General features: G+C 45.4%; 1 protein-coding gene across 3 annotated transcripts in view; it reads right to left on the reverse strand.

Moving 5' to 3' along the window:
• The window catches only part of AHDC1 (AT-hook DNA binding motif containing 1), a 248,744-nt gene that overhangs the window by 54,182 nt on the left and 173,081 nt on the right, over positions 1-21,481 (reverse strand). For all 3 annotated transcript variants that reach the window (XM_042439575.1, XM_042439572.1, XM_042439574.1), the window contains exon 2: positions 3,374-3,542. In XM_042439575.1, coding sequence (XP_042295509.1) covers positions 3,374-3,542 — 169 coding nt within the window. The remainder of the gene's footprint in view (positions 1-3,373; positions 3,543-21,481) is intronic.

Here is a 21,481-nt window from a genome sequence, read left to right on the forward strand (position 1 = left end):
CTCCTCTTAGGTTTAGGATGGCTCTCCATGACCCGTTTCTCTTGGGTACCAGGAAGAAAGTCGAGTGGCACCCCTGTCCTCTCTGGTCATTTGGAACAGGCTCAATGGCTCAGATGGCAAGCAGACGGTTGATTGCTTCCAGCAGGAGGCAATGCTTTTCGGGATCGTTTGATTTGGGAGACGACATGAAGATGTTGCAAGGTATGTGATGAAATTCTATCTTGTAGCCTTGGCGAAAGGTGTCCAGGACCCACCTCTCTGAGGTGGATCCTTGTAGCCTGCCCCCTACTGGAGGGGCACCATCATTGTTGTTGGTTTTTTCGGGATGGCTTGGAGCCTCCTCCGTCCTTGGTGGGGAAGGAGGACCGGTTTTGTTTAGGGAACTTGGAATCTCCCCAGCGAGGTTTGTTGGATCTGGACTCCCTGGCTCGAAAGGAGTTGGGAGCTGGAGTTAGAGGGAAAGTAAGAGTGAGAGGAACGAAAAGAAGAGCGGTTTTTAAATTGTCTCTTATCATCTTTCTTTTGTTGAAGGTAAAGCCTTCTTTTTATCTTTACCTTCGACTAATACAGGATCTAAGGATTCTCCAAATAACGTAGAGCCCAGGAAGGGGGTGATTGCTAAATTTTGTTTGGTCTTAAGAGTCTACATTCCAATTTTTAAGCCAGAACTGACATCTGACAGCCACGATCGCTGCTTGGGCCCTAGTGCTCTGCTGAATTGCCGTCTGATGCAAAGGCGGACACCTTGGTGATCTTATTGATCGTTGTCTGACCTTGGTATCTGCATTAGGAAGAAGGTCAAGGAGGTCTCAAGATCATTGAAAATTGGCGCGCATTACCACAGAGACAGTAGTTGCCACCCTAATGGCTATGGACATGGCTTCGTGAGCTTTTTTGAGAGCCCCTTCAGCCCTCCTGTCTTGTGGGTTTTTGAGAGTGTCCTCTTCGTCTCTGCTAAAGACAGTGGATGAGACTAGGGCTGACACCGGAGCATCAACCAGCGGCATTTTTAGCTTATCCATGACAGTTGGCTGAAGAATATAGTGTTTGTGAGTAACACTGTGATTGGGCCTACTGGTGGCTGCTCTATTACACTTGACCCTTATAATCGGCATGATGTTAGAGGGGCAGGAAATCTCTTAGACAGAGGGCGCTGTAATTGGAAAAAGATCCTCACTGACTTTGGGAAGGTCGGACTCCAGCGGTGGCAAGCTAGAGGGTAAGCTAATGCCCAAGGTCTTGGTAGGTTTTTTGATTAGTGGGACATAATCTTCTGGTTTGAACAGGTGAGAGGTCATGGTTGTTTGTTTGTTGTTGTCTCCCTCATTGTGAGTCAGCTCACCCTCTTCAAACTCATAATAATAATAATAATAATAATAATAATAATTATTATTATTATTTGTATACCGCCCTGTGGCGAACCAATCCGGGCGGTTGACAACAGTAAATATAACAGAGTAAAATATAAAATTAAAAACATTATAATCCCTCCCCTCCTTATGAAAGTATTAAAAAATATGACAGATTAAAAACACAATATCAAAACATAAAACATAATTAAAACAAACTAAAAACCCTGGTGTCCCTCTGGAGATCCTCAACCATCACTAAAGATGGGGCCATGAGAGGGGATCAGGGAGCCCGGGCCGGGATGGTTAATCCGGAAAGGCCTGCCGGAAGAGATCCGTCTTGACAGCTTTTTTAAACTCAGAGTCCGAAGCCTCTAGGGACCCCTCAGAGGCCTCTTCTTCAGAGGAATGGAAGGAGTGGGGACGCTTGTGCTTAGCAGAGGCCCTAGTGTATCTAGCCCTTTTTGGTGGGGGGTGGTAAGAGTGTTCCGAATCGGGATCTGAGCATGAAGCTTCGTCATCGTCTGCTTTGGACTCAGTTGAGGTCTGTGTAGTTGTTGGTCTGGAGGGTCTAAGCAACCCATGGACCCATCGCTATATGTCCTGACTCTGGAGGGCACCCCTTGGTTGTCGGATCTCTTGCAGCCCACCCCCCTCAGAGACTGACTGGCAGCCTGAGAGGAACTCTGGAAAGGGTCGCTGCCAGGAGGTTAGGTGACACTATGGCCCACGATGGGCGGGAAGACATCCCTTGATGGCGGCCCCCATCTGAATCCATGTGTCCAAAATGACACACATCCGGGTTGGACCCAAGATGACGGCCCCCATCGTGGGCCATGCAGTCAATATGGTCACTCGCAGGAGGCTCTGGGGCGAAGCTGTTTTGAAGTGTCAGGGTGGACATGGTCCCTCCCGTCGGGCTGAAGAAGCCGCGGTTTGGGTCCGCCGTCCACAGGGCTCCCCAATCCGAGTCGTGGTCACCGGGAGGGGTCGTAGTTTGGCCGTTGGCCCGAGCGGGTCCCTGCGGTGGAAGGGATCCCAGCCACATCAATAAGGGAGGGCCCCTGGGGTAGAAACCACCCCCCCAAACCAGCATGCAGGGTCCAAGAGGGCGCGATCTGACGATGGCCGGTGCTTCCTGGGCAAGGAAGGACCGAAGCCACCACGCCATTTCTGGTGGGGGGGGGGGTTGCTCATGTCCTCCCCCGCAGCGTAATCGGTCATTGTTGGTGTAGGCTCTCCCTGGTCTGACCCTGCCCGGATCACTAGGGAGGCCCTGGCCTGAGCAGCGGAAGGGAGGGGAAACCCCTCCGTTGGCTGCAGCCGCGCTTCCACCACTCGGTCTGGTGATGAGGCCTCAGGGCATGCAGCTGGCAAAGCCGGAGCTGGCTTGGGCTGGGTGGAAGTGAGCTCTCCTAGAAATCTGGCCTCCTCGTCGCTAGCCATGGCTCCCAGAGTAGGGACAAAGGGGAGGCAGAAGGGGAAGAGAAAAGAAAAAAGGGATCTTTTTTGAGAGAGAGAGAGAGCAAAGGGAAGAAAGAGAGAGAGAGAGAGAAGGAGAAGCCATGCGAGTCAGGGGAGATGAAGACAAACAAGGAAAATTCCAAAAAGCTCAGAGAGCACAGAGAATGTATCCTAACAGGTGCAAGGCAGGAGGTTACTAGGGGTCGCTCTGCCCATAGAGGCGGGGCCAGGCCCCTGGTTTTTGTTTCTCCCTCTCTGCTTACCGGGAGCCTAAGAGGCGGAGCTACCCAATGTTAAGGAGGCTCGGCTCCTTTTCTGCTGGGAAATGCTGATACTGCAACTGCAAGGTTGTGAGTTTGATGCCAGGGCTCCAAGGCTGACTGAGCCTTCCATCCTTTCATAGATCAGTAAAATGAGCACCCAGATTGTTCGTACTAATTGGCTTACAGATTGTAAACCATTGGAGAGTGCTGAGTTCAGTATGTAGCAGTATAGAAATGTAAATGCCATTGCTATATATACTGACCATTCCCTCATCCATTTCCTGCTCCCATCCTTACCTGGGCCGCCCGTGTTTGCAATGAAGGTTCACCCTGAAGTTCCTCTCACTGCCATCCACCTCACTGTTGGGCTGCCGTAGCCCCGGACCTTGGCTGCGCGGAAACCATTCAGCTGTCAGGTTGGCCCCGTTTTCCAATCCAACAGGCTGGCAGGCAATGGAGCTCCCATCTGTTAAATGGAAGCACACAGAGCTAGGCATGTAAAGGAGGGACAGAGGAAGCAGAAGTAGGAAAAGAAGACAACAAGAAGAAGAGATTTAGGAACCCTGTCCTTCCCCCCTCCCCAATCTCATTTCAAAGGGCAGTGGTCTGCAACAGGTCTGCAAAGAGCCTATCGGTGCCTTGACTATTTGATTGGGGCAGGAGCTGCATGTGGGGCAGCAGTGGATGGAATACATTTGGTGCAGATGGCAGAATTTTGTACAGGCATACTTTTCACCCTCTAGTTTTTGCAAGCTTGTGGTAAGCTAATGCTGCCTTTGTTTCCTTGTAAAGATAGTTGGTAGGGTACAGTTTGTGTCTGTGTGTCTGTGTAATATGGTATTGTGATGTCCAGGAGGGCATTTTGATGAACTGTCCTTTGCATCATCATCGTTTAAGAAACCCCATTATGTTCATAGGTCACCTTGGGTTTCATTCCAAATTGGGTTTATTCATGCAGATGTGGAGAGCCAGCTTGGCGTAATGGTTGGAGTGTTCAACTATGGCTTTTGAGACCAGGGTTCGATTCCCACCTCAGCCATGAAACCCACTGGATGATCTCATTTCAAAGGGCAGTGGTCCGCAACAGGTGTGCAAAGAGCCCATCAGTCACATGTTCTCAGCCTCTGGGGAAGGCAATGACAAACCCCTCTAAACACATCCTGCCAAGAAAACTCTATGATAGGATCGTCTTAGAGTCTCACCATAAGACAGAAATGACTTGAAAGCACACAACAACAACAACAACGACATGAAGACTAACACATGTATTCTCTCTCCCTCCTCCTACACACACTCTCTCCAACACTTAAATCAATCTGCACATGAGATGCAACCAAAGAACAAGGGTTTGACAATTCCCATTCAAGGACACCACACAACACTCAGAGACTTCAGTTTGTAAAACAACAAGAATGCAATTCTGCCTCACCCCAGAGGAATTACACTGTGGGGTCAGATGCCTGCGCAGCCCTGATAAACTAGACAGACAAAATATCCGTGCATCCCTTTGCATGCCAGGTCTGGCTGTCACTGGAGATATCTGCCTCATCTCCAGCCTAGGCTCTCCTGGCCTTTCCTCCTCATCTGGCTCCGCTCTACTCCCTCCTTCTCTTTTTGTCCATCTCATCATAGCTCTGCAGGGGGATCAGCCAAACTCTATTAGCCACAGTCATTCTGCTGTCTCAAGCGGTGTTACTGAATGTATGTGTGAGAGAGCGAGAGAGAAAGAAAAAGGGGCATGCACACTCCTTGTAAGTTATACTAGCAAAACCAGAGAATCACAAAGAGATCTTATGAGATCATCTGGTCCAATTCCCCGTTCCATATAGGCTCTGCAATGCAGGATAGGGCAAAGCCTTCCTAACAGATGGTTGATCTGCCTCTGCTTAGTTGCGTCCTGTGAAGGCAAGCCCATCATCTCTCAAGATGAAAGCACGAAGCTATGCATTTTTTATTCTATGCCTTGTACATGTGTGTTGTTTTGCAGGCATATATTTGTGCATCTATTTATGAAACAACCTATAAAGCTCTATCACATTGAGGATCACTACCCAGACAGTCAAGCCAAGAAATGCCAAAACAAACAAACAAAAATTGCAAATACACAATTGATCTAAATCCATTCTTTCATTCCTCTCAAAAGTTTTGTTGTTGTTGGGTGCCTTCAAATTGTTTCAACCTATGAAAATTCTAAGGCAAACCTATCACAGGGTGTTATTGGCAAGCATTGTTCAGAGGGGGTTTGCCATTCTCATCCTCTGAGGCTGAGAGAGTGAGACTTGCCCAAGATCACTTGGTGGGTTTCTACAGCTCAATAGGGATTGGAACCCTTGTCTCCCAGATTTCTAGTCCAACATTCACCACACTGGTTCATAAATCAAGTATCAAATCAAGACACAGTATTCTGGTAAGAAAATGTATATGTAAAGAAAAGATTATGGTTCCTGTATGAAGTAGCAATATTAAATACAGCGAGCCCTTGGTGCCCGCTGGGGTTGGTTCCAGGACCTCCCATGGATAACAAAATTTGTGGAAGTCCCATTAAATACAATGAAGTAGTAAAATAATGCCCCTTATATAAAATGGCAAAAATCAAGGTTTGCTTTTGGAATTTATGTTTTAAAAAATATTTTCTTTCTTTCTTTCTTTCTTTCTTTTTCAAGCCATGGGTGGTTGAATTCATGGATAAAAAAAAAATCTATAGAGTGTATTTGTCACATAGTCTTTTGTGTGCATTGTTCCAGCTATTCCTGTTTACATATGTTCCATATAGTCTTTGGTTATATTGTTAATGCAGCACAGTGCTTTCCAATATATAGGTCCCCAGATGTTGTTGGACTACAGCTCCCAGACTGTCTAACTACTGGTCGTGCTGGTTGAAGTTTTTGGGATTTGAAGTTTGACAACATCTGGGGACCCAAGGAATAGGTTTAGCACAAGTCAGTGGGTGGCAAATAGGGGAGTCAAAGGTTCAAATGTCAGCTAGGCTGTGAACTCTCTAGAAGCCAGAGACTGTGCTCATGCAGAAGAATTAACCAAAATGCTGCTTTATAATGAATTGGCTCCTTGCTTGTGCACTTGCTTCCTCTTCCTAGCAGAAGGTAATCAACTAGTCTAAACCAACTACAAAAATACCAAAATTCAAAGGTTAATTTACAATTCGCCACCTAACACAAAAATGGCTTTTGCCTTGTTTTGCCTTTTCAAAAGCCCAAAGGATACATATTTAAGATTTTTGATGTGGATTTTTGGGCACTACTGGTTCTGTTTTGGGGTGGCAGTGTGCCCATGAATGCTCTTGGCTCATGGGCACCAAACTTTGCCAAATTTGCCTTAGAACATGGGTAGGTTTACGTAAGGACAAGTGGTCCATCAAGGAATATGGTCCCCAAACACACATTTTTTTTTAAGATTAAAAACAGAAATGTGGGCTCAGAAGTGAATATGCAAACAGTACAATTGATACAGTCTTAGAATCAAATGTTTTGAACTGTTCAAAACAGCACTTAGGCAGATGGATTTTGTGCTAGTTGAGTTTCTGAACTCCCCCCAAGTAGGGCACACTGCGGTACTCCAGCCAGGATATGATCAAGACTATGGAAAGAGAGGAACGATGGTATCACATCCAGTGTGTCTGCTTGTTAGAAAAGATTATGCTAACTACTGTTTCCATTTGCACTTCCATGCAGTGTCCAGTAGCATCTACCAGTTGTGAACCTGGGTCTTCTAGCAGGTGTGCAATTCCATTCTAATATCAAGTTAGCTTTCCTATTGATCAACAGAACTTTAATCGTGTGTGGACTAGCCTCCATTTATTCACCAACATCCAACACTCCACTGCATCCAGCAATTCAGAACTTCCACAGCCTCCTTGGCATCAGTTGTAAGAGACAGCAGAGGACCATTAGTGGATTGATAATACCCAACCCTAAAACTCTGGATGAGCTCTTCCAGCTATATCATGCAGCTCCTGGTAGCCTCCAGATATAGTTTTGAACAACCTCCTCAGCAGTGTCACTATGATAAATGCCACTGGGCAGTGCTACTTAAAGTCTGTGGATTGGTTCTGTTCCACAAGCCATTAGCTGCTGGTACATGGCAAGTTTCAACAAAAAAAGAAAGAGTTGTAGCCATTGGCACAAATATGGTACTGGTTCCTAGAACTTTAGGAAGAAGAATTGCTGCCACCACTCACCCCAAGACTTTACTTAGGAAAGGAAAATTAGAAACTGGCCAGTTATTATCCAGGGCAGTGGCTCCAATGAAAGTTTCTTCAAAAGTGGTCTTATAATTGATTCTCTCTCTCTTTCTCTCTGACAGAATTGGAGCACATCCTCATTTCACAAAAGTATTTGGAACCTCCACCATCATGCCTACCAGCCCCCATCTGGAAGCTTTATCAATGAAGATGGGCATGAGTTTAAGAAACAAGTGGTTGGCCTCACTTTCCCAATCAACATGTCTACATCTTCATGTTGAACACACTGAAATTTATCCATCAAAACCAGATCAATTACCAGGATTTACTTTTAGTGTGAAGTCAGAATGGATTGGAGCAATTTTCTCTGGAAAGTATTTTGCAAATTCATCACAGTGAGTTTCTGAGGGCTCTTCCTGAGTACTCTGAGGTCTAGGTTGCAGTAATCCCTTGACTACACAAAATAACAGTAACTGGACTGTATTGGGCCAATTTAATAGAAGCAACAAATAATTGCGTCTTTCCTCTCCTTACTGCTGTAGAGTAAGTGCCACAATGGGCCTTAATCTGTACTCGATTAGTCTTGAGTTTTTCCCCACCATCACTACGATTGCCCATGCAAGTGTTTCACTGCTCTTAACTCCTCAGAAAACCAAGAAGCCCATACTCAGCACGCAAGTGCCCAGGAGCAACTGTGTCAGTTACCCAGATCATCTCTCACATTCCATACTTCATTCAGAGCAATAACAAGACTGACAAATCTAGCAGCTGGAAAATAATTCAGAGCATTCAGGAATCCTTCTAGATCCATTAGTCACTGCAGGAGGGTCATTTCAGTGTCACCCCTCACCCCTGTAGTGTTTAGGAATCCCAACAAATCGAAAACCTATTTGGTACTTGTCTGTCTATGACAATGGACTTCTGTCAAACCCTTACACCCATTGATCCACTCTCATCCTGACCAGCAAAAACCAGATCGAGAGCATAGATTCCCACATTTGTAGAGCCAGCTATTAACTCAGACAAGACAACAGCCGCCATGAAGTCTTGAGCTTGGCAAGAATGTTAAAATCTCACAGCACAATTGGTTTGGGAGAGGACGACAACAACAACTCTGAGACCACCTCCAGACAAAGAGGGAGCAGGTCAGATATGCTGGCAAGCTACCAAGGAAATCCCCATCCTATCTCACTATCCTATCGCCAGGTATGCATACTCATACCTTGGCAATTGCTGGACAGGTTACCTCCATGGTGACAGGGGGATAAGCTCCTAGCAGACCACTCTGATTCCAACTCCCCAGAAATCTGTGGGCTCAATCGGGTCAAGGTGACACCCCCTTCTTCACTCAACCAGATTTCAGTCAAAACATACAAGTCAGCTTGCTTATCCAGGATCAAATCCCGGATCAGACATTTCTTCATAATCACTGCCCTGGCATTAAACAGCAGCACTTTTTGACCCAGCAGAGTTTTACTACTGCAGTAACGAATCTGTGGAATGGATGGTAAACCCACAGGAGGAACAGCCACATTGTGTTATCTGCTCCCCATTCTACCTCCTCTGCTATATCTCTTTTTGCTCATTACAAATGAAATAGCAGCACCTCCTCCTTCATTCTCTCTCATCTGGACATAAGGTTAGGTCAGCCCAAGACAGCTGCTGAAGTCAAACAGACTATATACAGGTAACCAAAACTGTTTCATGGGACACCACACAATAAGATGGGATAGAGCAGGGAGCACTAGCCAGCAGTGTCTCCACCAGTTTCTTTTATTTATTTAGAAAGCATTATTGAACTATGTTGCCTAAACAGGAACCTCCTAATGGCCAGTGTCTGTTGGCATGTCTTCCACTGCTGATTTGGGTTTGGGTTTCTGTTGCAACTCAAGCTGTAGGACATTTTTTCCTGCCAGATCCCACCTCCCAGGTCACCCCCCCCCAACAATCCCAAGTATTTCTGTTTTCCTCTGCAGTCCCTCTCAAGACGGCAACATGAAGTGACACTATGTCACTTCTTGTCACCATTTTGAGTGAATCTACAGAAGGAAATGGAGGTGTTTAGGGGTTGTACAGGGTTCTGCAGTGCATATTTTGACACAGTGGGGATTCTACATGGTTTGCGGGCCACACTGACTGAAACTCATGCCTGTTTTTTAAAAATGGGGATATTGGGGTACTGACTTCAGTGTTTAAAAAATAGGACCCAACAACTGCAAGTGGCCTGTAGACTCTTACTAACAGCCACAGTGCAAACTGGCTTGATATGCTTTAAATGGGGAGACTTTCCACCATTCCCTTTCCCCCCTTTTCACCATCATAGGATTCTGAAAGACTAATTACACCTGGGAGACATGGCTGACTTTACAAGTCATGTGGCTTTCTGAGTGAGTTTTGTAGAGAATCCCATGATCAGGTAAATAGTTAAACTAACTTCTTCTAGATCAAAAACCTTAATTACTACATATGTCTCAAAAGATAATTTCCTAGAAGTAGCATTGCATTTCCAACATGATCCCTTGGTTAGCAGAATTTCAAAGAAATAGGTAAGCCATCAAGATAAGATGAAGGAGATTGCCCACTAAAGACATTCATTTACATTTGACAAACACATCTTAGAGTCCCCAGTCAAGTGACAACACAGACAAAAGGAAGGGTGGCAGTTATGCAGCGCCTGTCACCAGACAGACTAAGGGCCCAAACAGACAGACCAAAATAAAGCTGCTTCAGAGGTAAGCTGTTTAAATGATGCATGTGTAGTAAGAGGTAGGAACGTGTACCAAAGTCGTGACAGCTTTGGTGCAGCTTCTGGACTCTTAAAATGCATGTGTCATTTGAACAGCAGACCTCCAAAGTGACCCGAAGCAGATTTATTTTGGCCTGTCTGTTTGGGCCCTAAGTCCTTTTTTAAAAAAATGACCACAAAGCTCAAAGTAAGCAAGAAAACCCTTAATTTCTATAATTATGCTTCTTTTACATATGTCCAAACTAAATCATCTTTAATGCTGCTTTAATGCATGACAGCAACACAGAAAACATTATAAAGCATTTAGTACATAGTAATTACTTTTATTACATAGCAAAATTTAGGTAACCAGACATCCTCTGGGATGGTCTGGACTACAGCTTCCAGCGTTCATGACCACTGACCATGGTAGATGGGGCTTATGATAACTGCAGCCTAAAAAAATGGCAAGAGTACCAGAATTGTGTACCCATTATGCAGCCTGGCTATCTATGAGACCCCAATAGAGTGTGTGTCTGTGGAGAAGGCCCCAGTAATTGAACCCTGGTCTCTTGTTTCCTTTACCACATTTGATGTTCGGAGATCTGTGACCAAGGTCTCCTACTTTTTTCCCCCTCTTAGGGCAAGGAATGGTGTGGCATCACAAGCAGGGCTAACCTAGAGCTTGGAATTGTTACTTTCTGGACAACTCCCAGCTAGTATGCAGAATGGAGAGGGGAGTCTGGAAGTCATAGTCCATAAAGTAATTTTTTTACAAGCTCTAAATCTATGTAGTAGGATAGTGTCTCTCCTCCCTGGTATGCAGGAGCTGGTCTAAGGCAAACCAAACAGATACCCATTTCACAGATAGAGAATGAAGGGTGAGATCCATAAATTCAGGCCATGTGTCCAACTGTATTATTTTTGGAGACTGTGTTCATGCAACATGCCTAATCCACACCAGTGCACAGAGGGATCCAGCCTGCTTCACTGTCCAGATGACCAAAGAGGATGAGAGCTGGGATAGTATATACACTGTGGTCTCCAGCCCTCCCAGCTCTCGCTGGGATGCCCTGGGAGGAGCGCCTTCTTTTTCCAGGGCACGTCCTCCATTTCTAGTCCAGTCATGCAGTGCCAAAACCGGGAGAGTGAGCAGCTACCATGTATGTGTGTAAACTTCATGCCAAGGCCACCCAGTGAGCCCTGGCTGAAGCAGGACTTTGATCTTACACCTCCCAGATTCAAAAGCCAATGCTAACTCCAATGCAAATCTTGGGGCACAATGTGAATTTTAAAAACTTCAGTATGTCTATGCTGTGGTTCCAAAGAGACAGCAAAGGCGATGCTTAAAACACAGAACTTTATCCGGTTGAATTTTGGCTAGACTAGGGCCTCAGGGTTTGGACATTTAACATCAGAGGGGCCGGGGTGGGCAGCTCATATGGAAAATATAGAGATCTGAAACCATTTCAGATACTTTGCTGCCAGCTGAACTGGACTCTTATAGAAGTGCATACAACAGCAACTCCAGAATATTAGGAGTAGATGAAACAAACTGTGTGTGTTGTGTTGTGTTTGGTGTGTGTCTTCAAGTTGTTTCCGACTTATGGCGACCCTAAAGTGAACTAGCCTACAACTTATCAGTAAATGGGGGGGGGGGGGGGATGGCGACAGATTCTGCAAACAGGAATGATCACTACCACCTTAATTCAAGAGGCTGATTTAAAAAAATAATGACAACAGGAGCCCATTTCTGTCCCATTCTATCTTGCAAAGAGAGCAAAGAATTTGACGTGGTACTTATTTCTTGTTTTATCTTCACAGCAACCTTGTGAGGTAGCTCAGGCTAAGACGAAAGTGCTGGCTCAAGGCCATTTAGTAAGTTACATGGGCGAATATGGCTTTGAGTTTAAATCTTATCAGTCCTCTAGCTACACGACACTGACTCCCCACAAATGGTTGCCATATTTTATCCTTTGAAATTGCTATTTAAACCTTTCTTAATTGAGTGCAACTGTTTGCTCCCCCCCCCATCTCTCCTATCTCACACAGTGGTCTGTTTTGACATTGAATTGCATCCCCAGCTCTGAACCTTCATGTGGGAGTGTCACTGTCATCTCATCCTTGTCTTGTGTGTGTTACACTTTTGCATCTCACTTTTTCTGCCTTGCAATTGGCATGGCCCAACATCTACCACTGTGCTCTTGTGTTCCAGTGTCCCTCTCCTATCTCTCTTCCCCACACACCTAATCCCACTTGAGTCAGCCTATTCTGTGCTCCCAGACTAGTGTGGCAAACTATCAACAAAGCAAGGAAGGAAGAATTTGTGCCTGTCAGTGATGGACTCCACATCCCATTCCACCCCTCCCTCTGCAGTCTCCAATCTGGCAGAAAAATGCAGGCGCACAGTTCTCTTTCCATCAATGTGGAGCTGCTGTTGCAGGCTAGCAGGGTGTAGAGTTACAGCAAAGAGCAATGTGGAACAAGGAAACACAGCATTAGAAAGGCTGAAGGAGTCTCAGCTGTGTCTGCTAATGTGCCTGGAGCTGGACTGAGAGACAGACAGGCAAAGGAAGGCACTGCACAGAAGGCTTTTCATTACATCTGTGGGTCCCAACCCCTCCCAACTCACCCCACTTCCCTTTTAATTCAAGTAGAATGTGGAAATACTGAAAAAACAGTCCAGGCCCCAGCAGTCTTCCATTCTTTCTCTGGAACGAAGGGCAGCAAGGGAAGCAGAATTAAGTCCTTAGGGGGCATTTCGGCATCAATACACTCAGGGCCCATTTACACCAGGGGGAAAGCCAGCAGAATCCAAACAGAGCTCAAATGCAAGCCTGACATCCATGTGTCAAAAAGCACAGTCCATAGAGTAATGTCACACTTCCCCATGAACAGAGACACATGGCCAAAGCATGCAAAAACAGGCAGCCACATCCAATTAAACAGACAATCGCAGAAGAAATGGCTATGCAGGCAAGGCTAGTAAGAAGCAACATGGACATATGCAAGGGGGAATATTTTGGGGGAGAGGAGGAAGCACAGGCACATGGATGCATATGCACGCACACACACGCATGCACACACAAGATTTACATCCAAACTACATCTTACATTCACATGCTCCAAAATGCTCACCTGCCATATACACCAGTCACAAAACTAAAAGCCTTTTGTGAGCACAGACTTCTATAAAAGCACTCAACTATGTAAAGCCCTGTGCATGTGCAGACCTCTACAACAGTTACAACCAGCCACAGTTGCTGTTCTTTCTCATAATTCACAGACAGATTCAGCTTGGACCATTTTCCTTGTGCAAATCCCACTTTCTTTGCAACAAGACTGTTACTCTAAAAAACCCACGCACAAACCCATACCAACCAAAAACCATACATGCTCAAAAGGCAGCACCAAGTAACTGATGATCACACAGTGGACAAGACAGTACATACTTAGGTTTTTGTGGGTTTTTCGGGCTATGTGGCCATGTTCTAGAAGAGTTTATTCCTGATGTTTCACCAGCATCTGTGGCTGGCATCTTCGGAGAAATATTATCTGAAGATGCCAGCCATAGATGCTGGTGAAATGTCAGGAATAAACTCTTATAGAACATGGCAACACAGCCCAGAAAACCCATAAAAAACTATGGATGCCAGTCATAAAAGCCTTCAACTTCACACAGTACACACTCCTTCTCCAGACACAAGACAGATAGTTTTGCTATAGCTTGTGCAGAGAGACAGTGAGGAAGTCAACCATGGGTTGTCTTCTGCACAGCAAACAACATGGGGGTGGAGGGAGGAAGGGAGAGTTTTACTATTCAGGATTTCTGAGACACCTGAGATTCTAAGATACTCCCTGCTCCTTGAAAATAGCTTTTCTGCACCCCTGTCTCATTGCTTGCTTGCAATTAATTCAATTTGATATTTTGGCTAACAGTTATTTCAGCACAGGCCTCATGTTGAACCAAGAATCAAAAGTTAATTTTAGGGCAGCAACAAGGCTGGTCCAACACCTTTTGGTGCTTGGGAACTTAATTTCAAAAAGTTACTAGTTATCTCTCTGAACCCCTCCTAGTGATTAATTGCCATTGTAGTTACAGTTAAAAATATCTTTCCTGTTTCCTCACCCTTAAACAATGAGAATTGCTACAAGTTAACTTGTACCTACTTTAAAAATTAGAATACTATAAGCTATTGGCCTGTGGTGCAAAACATAACTACTGTATGTTGTAAAGCTACTACTATAAAATGAATGTTAACTGTAATGATAAAATGAACTTTAAATGTTACAGTTACATCACAAAAGGAAGGAAATAATCCTGTGTTACACTACAAGCCTAATGGCGCGTTCCAGACGGGCCCTATGGGGCGCCGTCGTTACGTGCGAGGGGCGGGGCTTCCTGACGCGCCTTGCCCCTCGCGCATAACAAGTACGTCAAAATGGCGGCGCCGCATACAGATGGGCACCGCCATTTTGACATCACGAATGCACAGCGTCTGGACGTCGCATGCCGGAAGCGGCGCCGTGAGTGTGCACCTCGCACCTTGCGGTGCCTCTTCTGGGTTGCAGGAAGAAGCCCCATTTGGGCACTTCTTTCTTGCTGCGCTCGGGAACTGCGCAGTTTAGCTGCTGCGGTTCCCGGACGCAGCAACCAGCAGCGGTGCAAGACCGCCCGTTTTGGGCGGTCTGTAACGCATCAATGTATCTTAGTTAACTCTTTATTACTGCAATGGATTAATTAGATCACCATTTGTCATTTGCAAGTTCTGGTATGAAGTGGAAACGACAAACACATACTCTACACTCAAGCAAAGTTCTCTTGTAGTTCTCTCTTCACTAAAATTATGTACATATGCTAGTGTGCTCTCCAAATGGATTTGTTTCATGAATCAGACTGGTCCAATCCCTACCTACTTCCCTGCTTGCTGGAGGAATCTGGGGCAAGTAGTTGAAAAAAACAATGTTTCTAAGCCCTGCCCAAAACCTGCCACCCAACCAGTCCTCTAAACCTGCTTCTTCCTTGCCTTAGGGTGCATCTACACTGTAGAAATAATACAGCTTGACACCATTTTAAGTGTTGTAGCTCCATCCTATGGAATCCTGGGATTTTACAAGGCCTTTAGCCTCCTTTGCCCAAAGTCTGGTGCCTCACAAAATCACAAATCCCAGGATTCTGTAGGATGGAGTCATGGCAGTTAAAGTGGTGTCAAGTTGCATTATTTCCATGGTGCAGACACATCCTAAATGCCTTAGCAGGTGAAGAGACCAGACACATATGGGCCAGTTCTGCAAGCCTAAATGCAGTGGTCCTGCTCACTAGCATAAAGGCTTGTTTGGAAGTCAGGTGGAAGGAGTCAAGCCCCAGAACAAGACTGTGACTACTTCTCCTGGCCTAAAGAACAGTCAGTGTGTATCTGTATATGAAATTATATGTCCAGGCTCTTTTTAGGCCCCCGTATGTTTTGCTTGTTCAAAGGAACAACCTAGAAGCTACCATGCTATATTGCTCCTGAGTGGAATTCAACCCTCCTCTACTGGCATGCAATCCGGCAGAACTTTAGTCCTCTTTTCCCCAACTACCGGAACCTGTTTTTGCCAAACATCTAGAGACTTGGACCCAGAAACAGAGGGGTGGAGGATGGCCACAGGAGGGAGGGAGGCTAGAAGACAAATGCTCTTTCTCTGCTGCATTCACTTTCACCTCCCCTGCTCAAGCCGCAGGCAGCTGCCACATGTTTTATATTAGGAGCTCTGGACTTCACCATTCCTGGGGTGTTAGCCAGGGGTATTCCACTCCCACCCCCCAATTACAAAACTCCAGCAGAGACCACACAAGAGAAGGGAAAGATGCAGCAGCAGGAGGGGTGGTGGATGAGAAAGAAAAAGAAGACAGAATATATGTGGTGGGAAGAGGAAAAAGAGAAGCAAGCTGGGGCATATTTTGAGCCAGACTGATGGAGGCAAGGGCATAGCAACATACTGTGCATGCATGTCTAGTGGAAGGAGGGAGAGCAGAGGGAGGGAGGGAGTTAAAGAAAGAAAGAGAGAGAGATTGCAGTCACCTCTCCTTACTACCTCCTGACCCCTGGAGCCTTGGAAAGATAACAGCCCCCAAAGAGTGCTGACTTGCCTTTCAGAAATCCAATATCCTCGCCTGGTGAACTAATCAACTACCTGGACTCACAATAACCACCCTGCAAAAGGATTAATCCTGGTGCTGAAAATCTTTAATTAGTTTAACAGTTTCAGGCTCCATGGAGGCAGCAAATGGCAGGCACAGTCTCCCTAGCCTCCCCTCCCTTCTTCCCCCCCTCTCCCCCAACTTAAGAATGGGACCTCCAGGGATGCTTCTTCCTCCCCTGGTTGAGAAGGCAGGGAGCAGCAAGAATTCCCCATTTGAGAAAGGAGAGATGTTCCAGAGGGCAACAAAGGGCAGAATCTCATTCTCTCTCAAATAATCATCGTCGTCATCATCACCACCAACAAAAACAGATAAATTATTCCGTCACAGTGCTGAATTCAGTCTGTGGGAAGTAGACACAATCAAGAAATGTTACTCTATTGTCAAGGAGTCAGAAAAGCAGCACAGCAGAAGACAGCATGGCATCTTCTTGCACATAACAGGCAAGGCCTTTCTATATTAAACCCTCACACAGTGCCAAGTATGGCATCTAGTACTGAGGGCAGAATCCCACATTGTAAGATTCTTGGCTTTCGCTTTGTTAGATGCAAGTTTCTAGTCCTTAAGATTCAGAAACCCAGGGTAAAAAAAAATGTTTCGGCAATGTCTGGCAACTTCTCAAGGAAGCAGTCAAAAAAAGTTGGCAGTGCAAAGCAGGATTTCCATATGTGCGCTTTAGGCACATATCTATTTTTTTCCCTCCAAGTTGTGGGGTGTGGGTGGATGGGTGCAAATTTTCAGTGCCACCTGTAGCACCTCTAAGTAAGAAAATATAAGGCAGCAATATGACAGAGGTCCAGACAGATTCTGAAACTGATTCTAGAATTTATCACTGGAAGCCCTTGGCTTAATGGGTCATACATCTCAAAACCAGCTGGCCAATCCATGGATTGAGAACGTCTCCACCTCATTGCTCTTTCATAGTCCTGGACCATATCTTCACCATTTCATCACAGAAAAATAGATTTATTAGCACAGTCCAATGCAGCTGGCATTACCTTTCCACTAAGCTGCTCCCTCTACAGCTCATCCATGGACTGACAAAGAGATACATGAGGGCACTAACTTCTGTAAGAGGAAGGAAGGCTGAAACCACTAGGGAACAATAAGAAAGCAGCAGCTCTAGAGGTTAGAAGTCCATGCATGGTTAACATATTGTTCAGAAAGGAGGTGGCCTTTGTAGCAGACAAAGGCAGGCACCAGAATTACAGGACTCAGAATGTGGTGAGGGTGTGCTCAGGGGCATGAGATGGATTGCCCAGATGAATGGCAAAGGCCTGAGATGCCTCTGAAATGGCCATTGAAATCATCCCAAGTACTGAATGTCAAAGAACTGGGCAGGAAGAAAAAGTTTAGAGATAACAGTTAACACAGTAAGATACAGCAAGAAAGCCTTGGCACAATAGAAATCTGCGTACAATCATTATGATATCAACAGCAAAAAAGGCAGGAGGTACGGGACATACATAGGTAGCAATCCATCTAGGTGCATGCTTAGTTATGGGGAGAACACACAATGGATAGCATAGGAAGCAAAGATTCTGAGTTCCAGAACAAGTTATCAGTTTCCAAAGAGTTTTCTAAAGAGACTAATTCTAAAGAGATTCATGAACACCCTTATGAATACCAAGGCTATGCAAGACAAATTATTCAAGTGATTAAATATGGAGTTTATCTAGCCACTGGGGCTGGGAAAGCAGCTAAATGTAGAAACTGTAGTGGTTCTGTGCCTCTTGGTTTATAACTTTTATCAGGGCCAACCACTGGCATTGCTGTCTGGGGCGAATGGAAATCAGAATCCTGCAAAGTTTGGATGGCCAGAATTACTGTACCTGGGTTCTGAAGTGTTGATACATTGGTTTCAATCTGTATTCTCTGTGCATTTCTGTCAATTCTGTGTTCAGGCCTAGAACGCAGCTTCAAAACAATGTCTATAACATTGCCTTACAGTTATGTATCCCAAGACACCCAGCCACCCTGATTTCTCCTTATTTTCCATAAATAAAGCCTGAACAGTAACACCAGTAGATGCAAGCTCATATAAGGCCCCACTACAGCTTGGACCAACCGAGGAAGGCTTTTTGAAGCAATCCCCCCGCAGCCTTTTCTTTTTCTTTTTTTACTTCACACACCTTGACTTTCACATCTTTCTGTTGCTGTTCCTTTCATTCACTCTTTACTATTGGCTGGAATAACTCTTGTTTTGCATTTATAATTAGGACACAAAACAGATGGCAAGTGATTCATCTTAGGTAATGGGTCCTTAAGCTGCTGGGTTTCCTTTGCTGGAAACCAACTTTAAGTTGGTGTTTGGTAGTGTGGGTGTGTTTCCCTCCCCCTTTCCCCCAGTCAAGAACCACTACCTAGCAAGCATAAATTTGGCAGCTGTTTAGGAAGGCTCTCAAAAACAGGAACCACAGTTCTATTCCTCTGCTCACAGGGAAGGAAGGAGGGAGAGACCCAATGCGTGGGAGACACCTGGTGGAACAAGAGAAGGGACTGTGGTTCTGGTGATGTTCCTAAGAAACCATTTTGACACCATACACAGATCTTAAACTTCATTTATTGTGTCTTCCTGTGCTGACTTCTTGGTGCATGGACCAGTGTGTCCCAGTCAGAGCCTCATCTATGTCCGTAAAAAAGGACTGGAGGTTATTTTGAAGTATGTAAAACTGTTATTAGCTTGGAAACCAGTCTGACACAGTTGTTTGAGCACTAGACTGGTACTAGACTGGGATCCAGATTCTAGCCCCCAGTGAGCCATAAAACTGACAGGGTGACCCATGAGGTCTCTCAGTTTGACCTGCATCACAGCTTCGCCCGCAGCTCAAGCATCAACATGTTTAATATTTGAAGACTTCATACTGTTTTACATTTTGGTTGCTAAATCCAGTTTTATCACCAGTTAGGGCAGACAGACTGAAATTAATAGGACTTCCTAATTAGCACTCACATAAATCCCATTGATTTCAATGGGTCTGTACTCTTATTGCAAACTAAAACTGGATTTAGACTGTTGCAGTGAGTCACTGAGAAAGGTAACTATAGCCCCAAAGGGAGCAAAAATGTGAAAATACTGTGTTCTAGGATAGGAAGCTAAGATCCAAAATAGACTGCAGAAATAATTCAGTTTGAGACCACTTTAACTACCCTGGTTCAATGCTAGGGAATTCTAGGAACTGTAGTTTTGTGAGATATTTAGCCTTCTTTATCAGAGAGCTCTGGTGATACTGTGCCAGGGCAGTTAAAGAGGTCTCAAACCGGATTATTTCTGCAGTGTGTTTTGGATCAAAGTTGCTCTGAGAATGGCTGGGAAAAGGAATCCACCAATTCCTGTAGAGACACTGAGACATTTGTGTAAATGGTTCCTGACACTGAAGGACTAGGGGTGGAAAACTCAAACATGTAGCCTGTGCCAATTGTGAGAAGGGTATGAGATGTGTGCCTCTGCTTCCTATTAGAGAGTAGCAGTCTCCCACTAACACTGTCACTTTGGCTAACGCTAAAACACACACACACCCCTTTCCTGTAATATTTTTCCTACCCTGTTCACCTTCTGGGAGGGTACTGAGGAGGGGAAAGGAACAGAGGGAAGGCAGTTGTGAAATCAACCAACAGATGGACTGCTGAAACAGTGTACCTCAGCCAGCTCAAACCCAAAAGCTGCAGTTCATAAAAGAGCTAGCAGGGAGACAGGCTAAATTTAGCTGCCTTCCAGTGCCAGCTTTGTTCCCCCCTCCTTTGCAGAAGGGGATGTGTGCTTTTCTCTTCCAGCAGATCCCTGTCCCATCATGCTTTGCATTGGCTTCCCCTAGAGAAAGCCACGTTGATGGCTAGGTCTGCTCTCCCTGTCTCAGCTGGGGACTTTTCTGCATTCTGGTTTATTTCTTCCCACCTAGAATCTAGCCTTTCCTGGGAAGACTCGGTTTCTTATCTCCTTTTCTTGCCACCAAACACCTAGCTACTAATGGACCTGACGCAAATGCCACAGCTCCTTCAGACGAAGGATGCTGGCGGCTCTGTTGCATTGTTTGCAGCTGGAGCATCAGGGCTCTTTTTTTTTAAGGCACTTGCCATTTGTCTGCATGAGTGGAGGCCAGTTTCTCTCGCCCCAAAGCCCTGCCTGCCAAGGACTTGAACGTCAAGGAGGAGGAAGGAAAATAATTTGTTTGGCCCTGTAGTCTTTCCCCATTGCCCCGAAAAAACACTGAAGGTGGGTTGGGAAAAAAGGAGAGCAGTTTCATCTGCTGTAAAACAAGGGGTTGTTTTGCCTTGTTTAAAACCCCAAGAAAGGTGGCTGAGAAGAGGTAGCAGTTGGAGAAAAGATGGGTGTGCATACACCCACAAGAAGTAATACTTTTCCCAATAAAATTTAATCTGTCCATAAAAACAAGTGTCACTGCTATCTTTCATTTATCAAACTGGTGCACTCCAGATGGGGACTTCCAGTTCCCAACATAGGCCGCGTCAACAGGCCTACTGCAGTCCAACAAACAGGGGAATGTCAGATTGCTGGAGACTACTCTAAACCACGGAAACCTCCATATAGGAGTAGCTATGTGTTTTGTTGTGTTGTTATCCTCTAAATCAGGCCTGCTTGGCTAGTTCCATTAATGCCTTGAGCTACCTTATTCTAGGTCAGGCTCTCTGCCTCACCTAATCCAAAGACATAGCTCTGTTAGTCTCGAAAATCAGTAAGCAAAGGGATCTTGTAGCACCTTTGAGACTAACTGAAGGAAGCAAGTTGATAGTATGAGATTTTGTAGACTTGAGCCTACTTCCTCAGTTGTTCCAAACATGCATCTCAGGTCTACAAAAGGTCATGCTAACAACTTCTTTCACCTAACCCAGTTATTGTTTGGGTCCCAGACAGGTTTCCCTTACTGAGCTGGCTAGATTTTGACTACAAGTGTCACAGTTCTGGACTTGCTGGTTGGGGCTTGTGGGAAATGTATCCCAAAACATATGGCAGTCCAGTGTCTCCCAACCCCTTCTCCAGAGCCAGACAGGAAAACAAAGAAGAGAAAGAAAGGAAAGCTCACCCATTCCTGATGCTTCCCTGACCCTGCATTTCTATCTGCCTACAAGGCTGAAGGATGCAGAGAGTTAAGTCAGCAGCACAAGCCAGTGGAAATATGCCATCCCAAGGTCTTAAGAGCTGAACAGGCACAATGCTTTCCAGTATGAAGCAACTCAGGGACAGTAAGGATACCAAGGATGATAAAAGGAAGGTAGGCAGCAGAGAGGAGGAAGATAGGAAGGATAGAGGGGGCCCTTTAACATACATTGACCAAGGCA

The sequence above is a fragment of the Sceloporus undulatus genome, chromosome 9 (genome assembly GCF_019175285.1).
Source record: "Sceloporus undulatus isolate JIND9_A2432 ecotype Alabama chromosome 9, SceUnd_v1.1, whole genome shotgun sequence".
Classification (NCBI taxonomy): Eukaryota; Metazoa; Chordata; class Lepidosauria; order Squamata; family Phrynosomatidae; genus Sceloporus; species Sceloporus undulatus.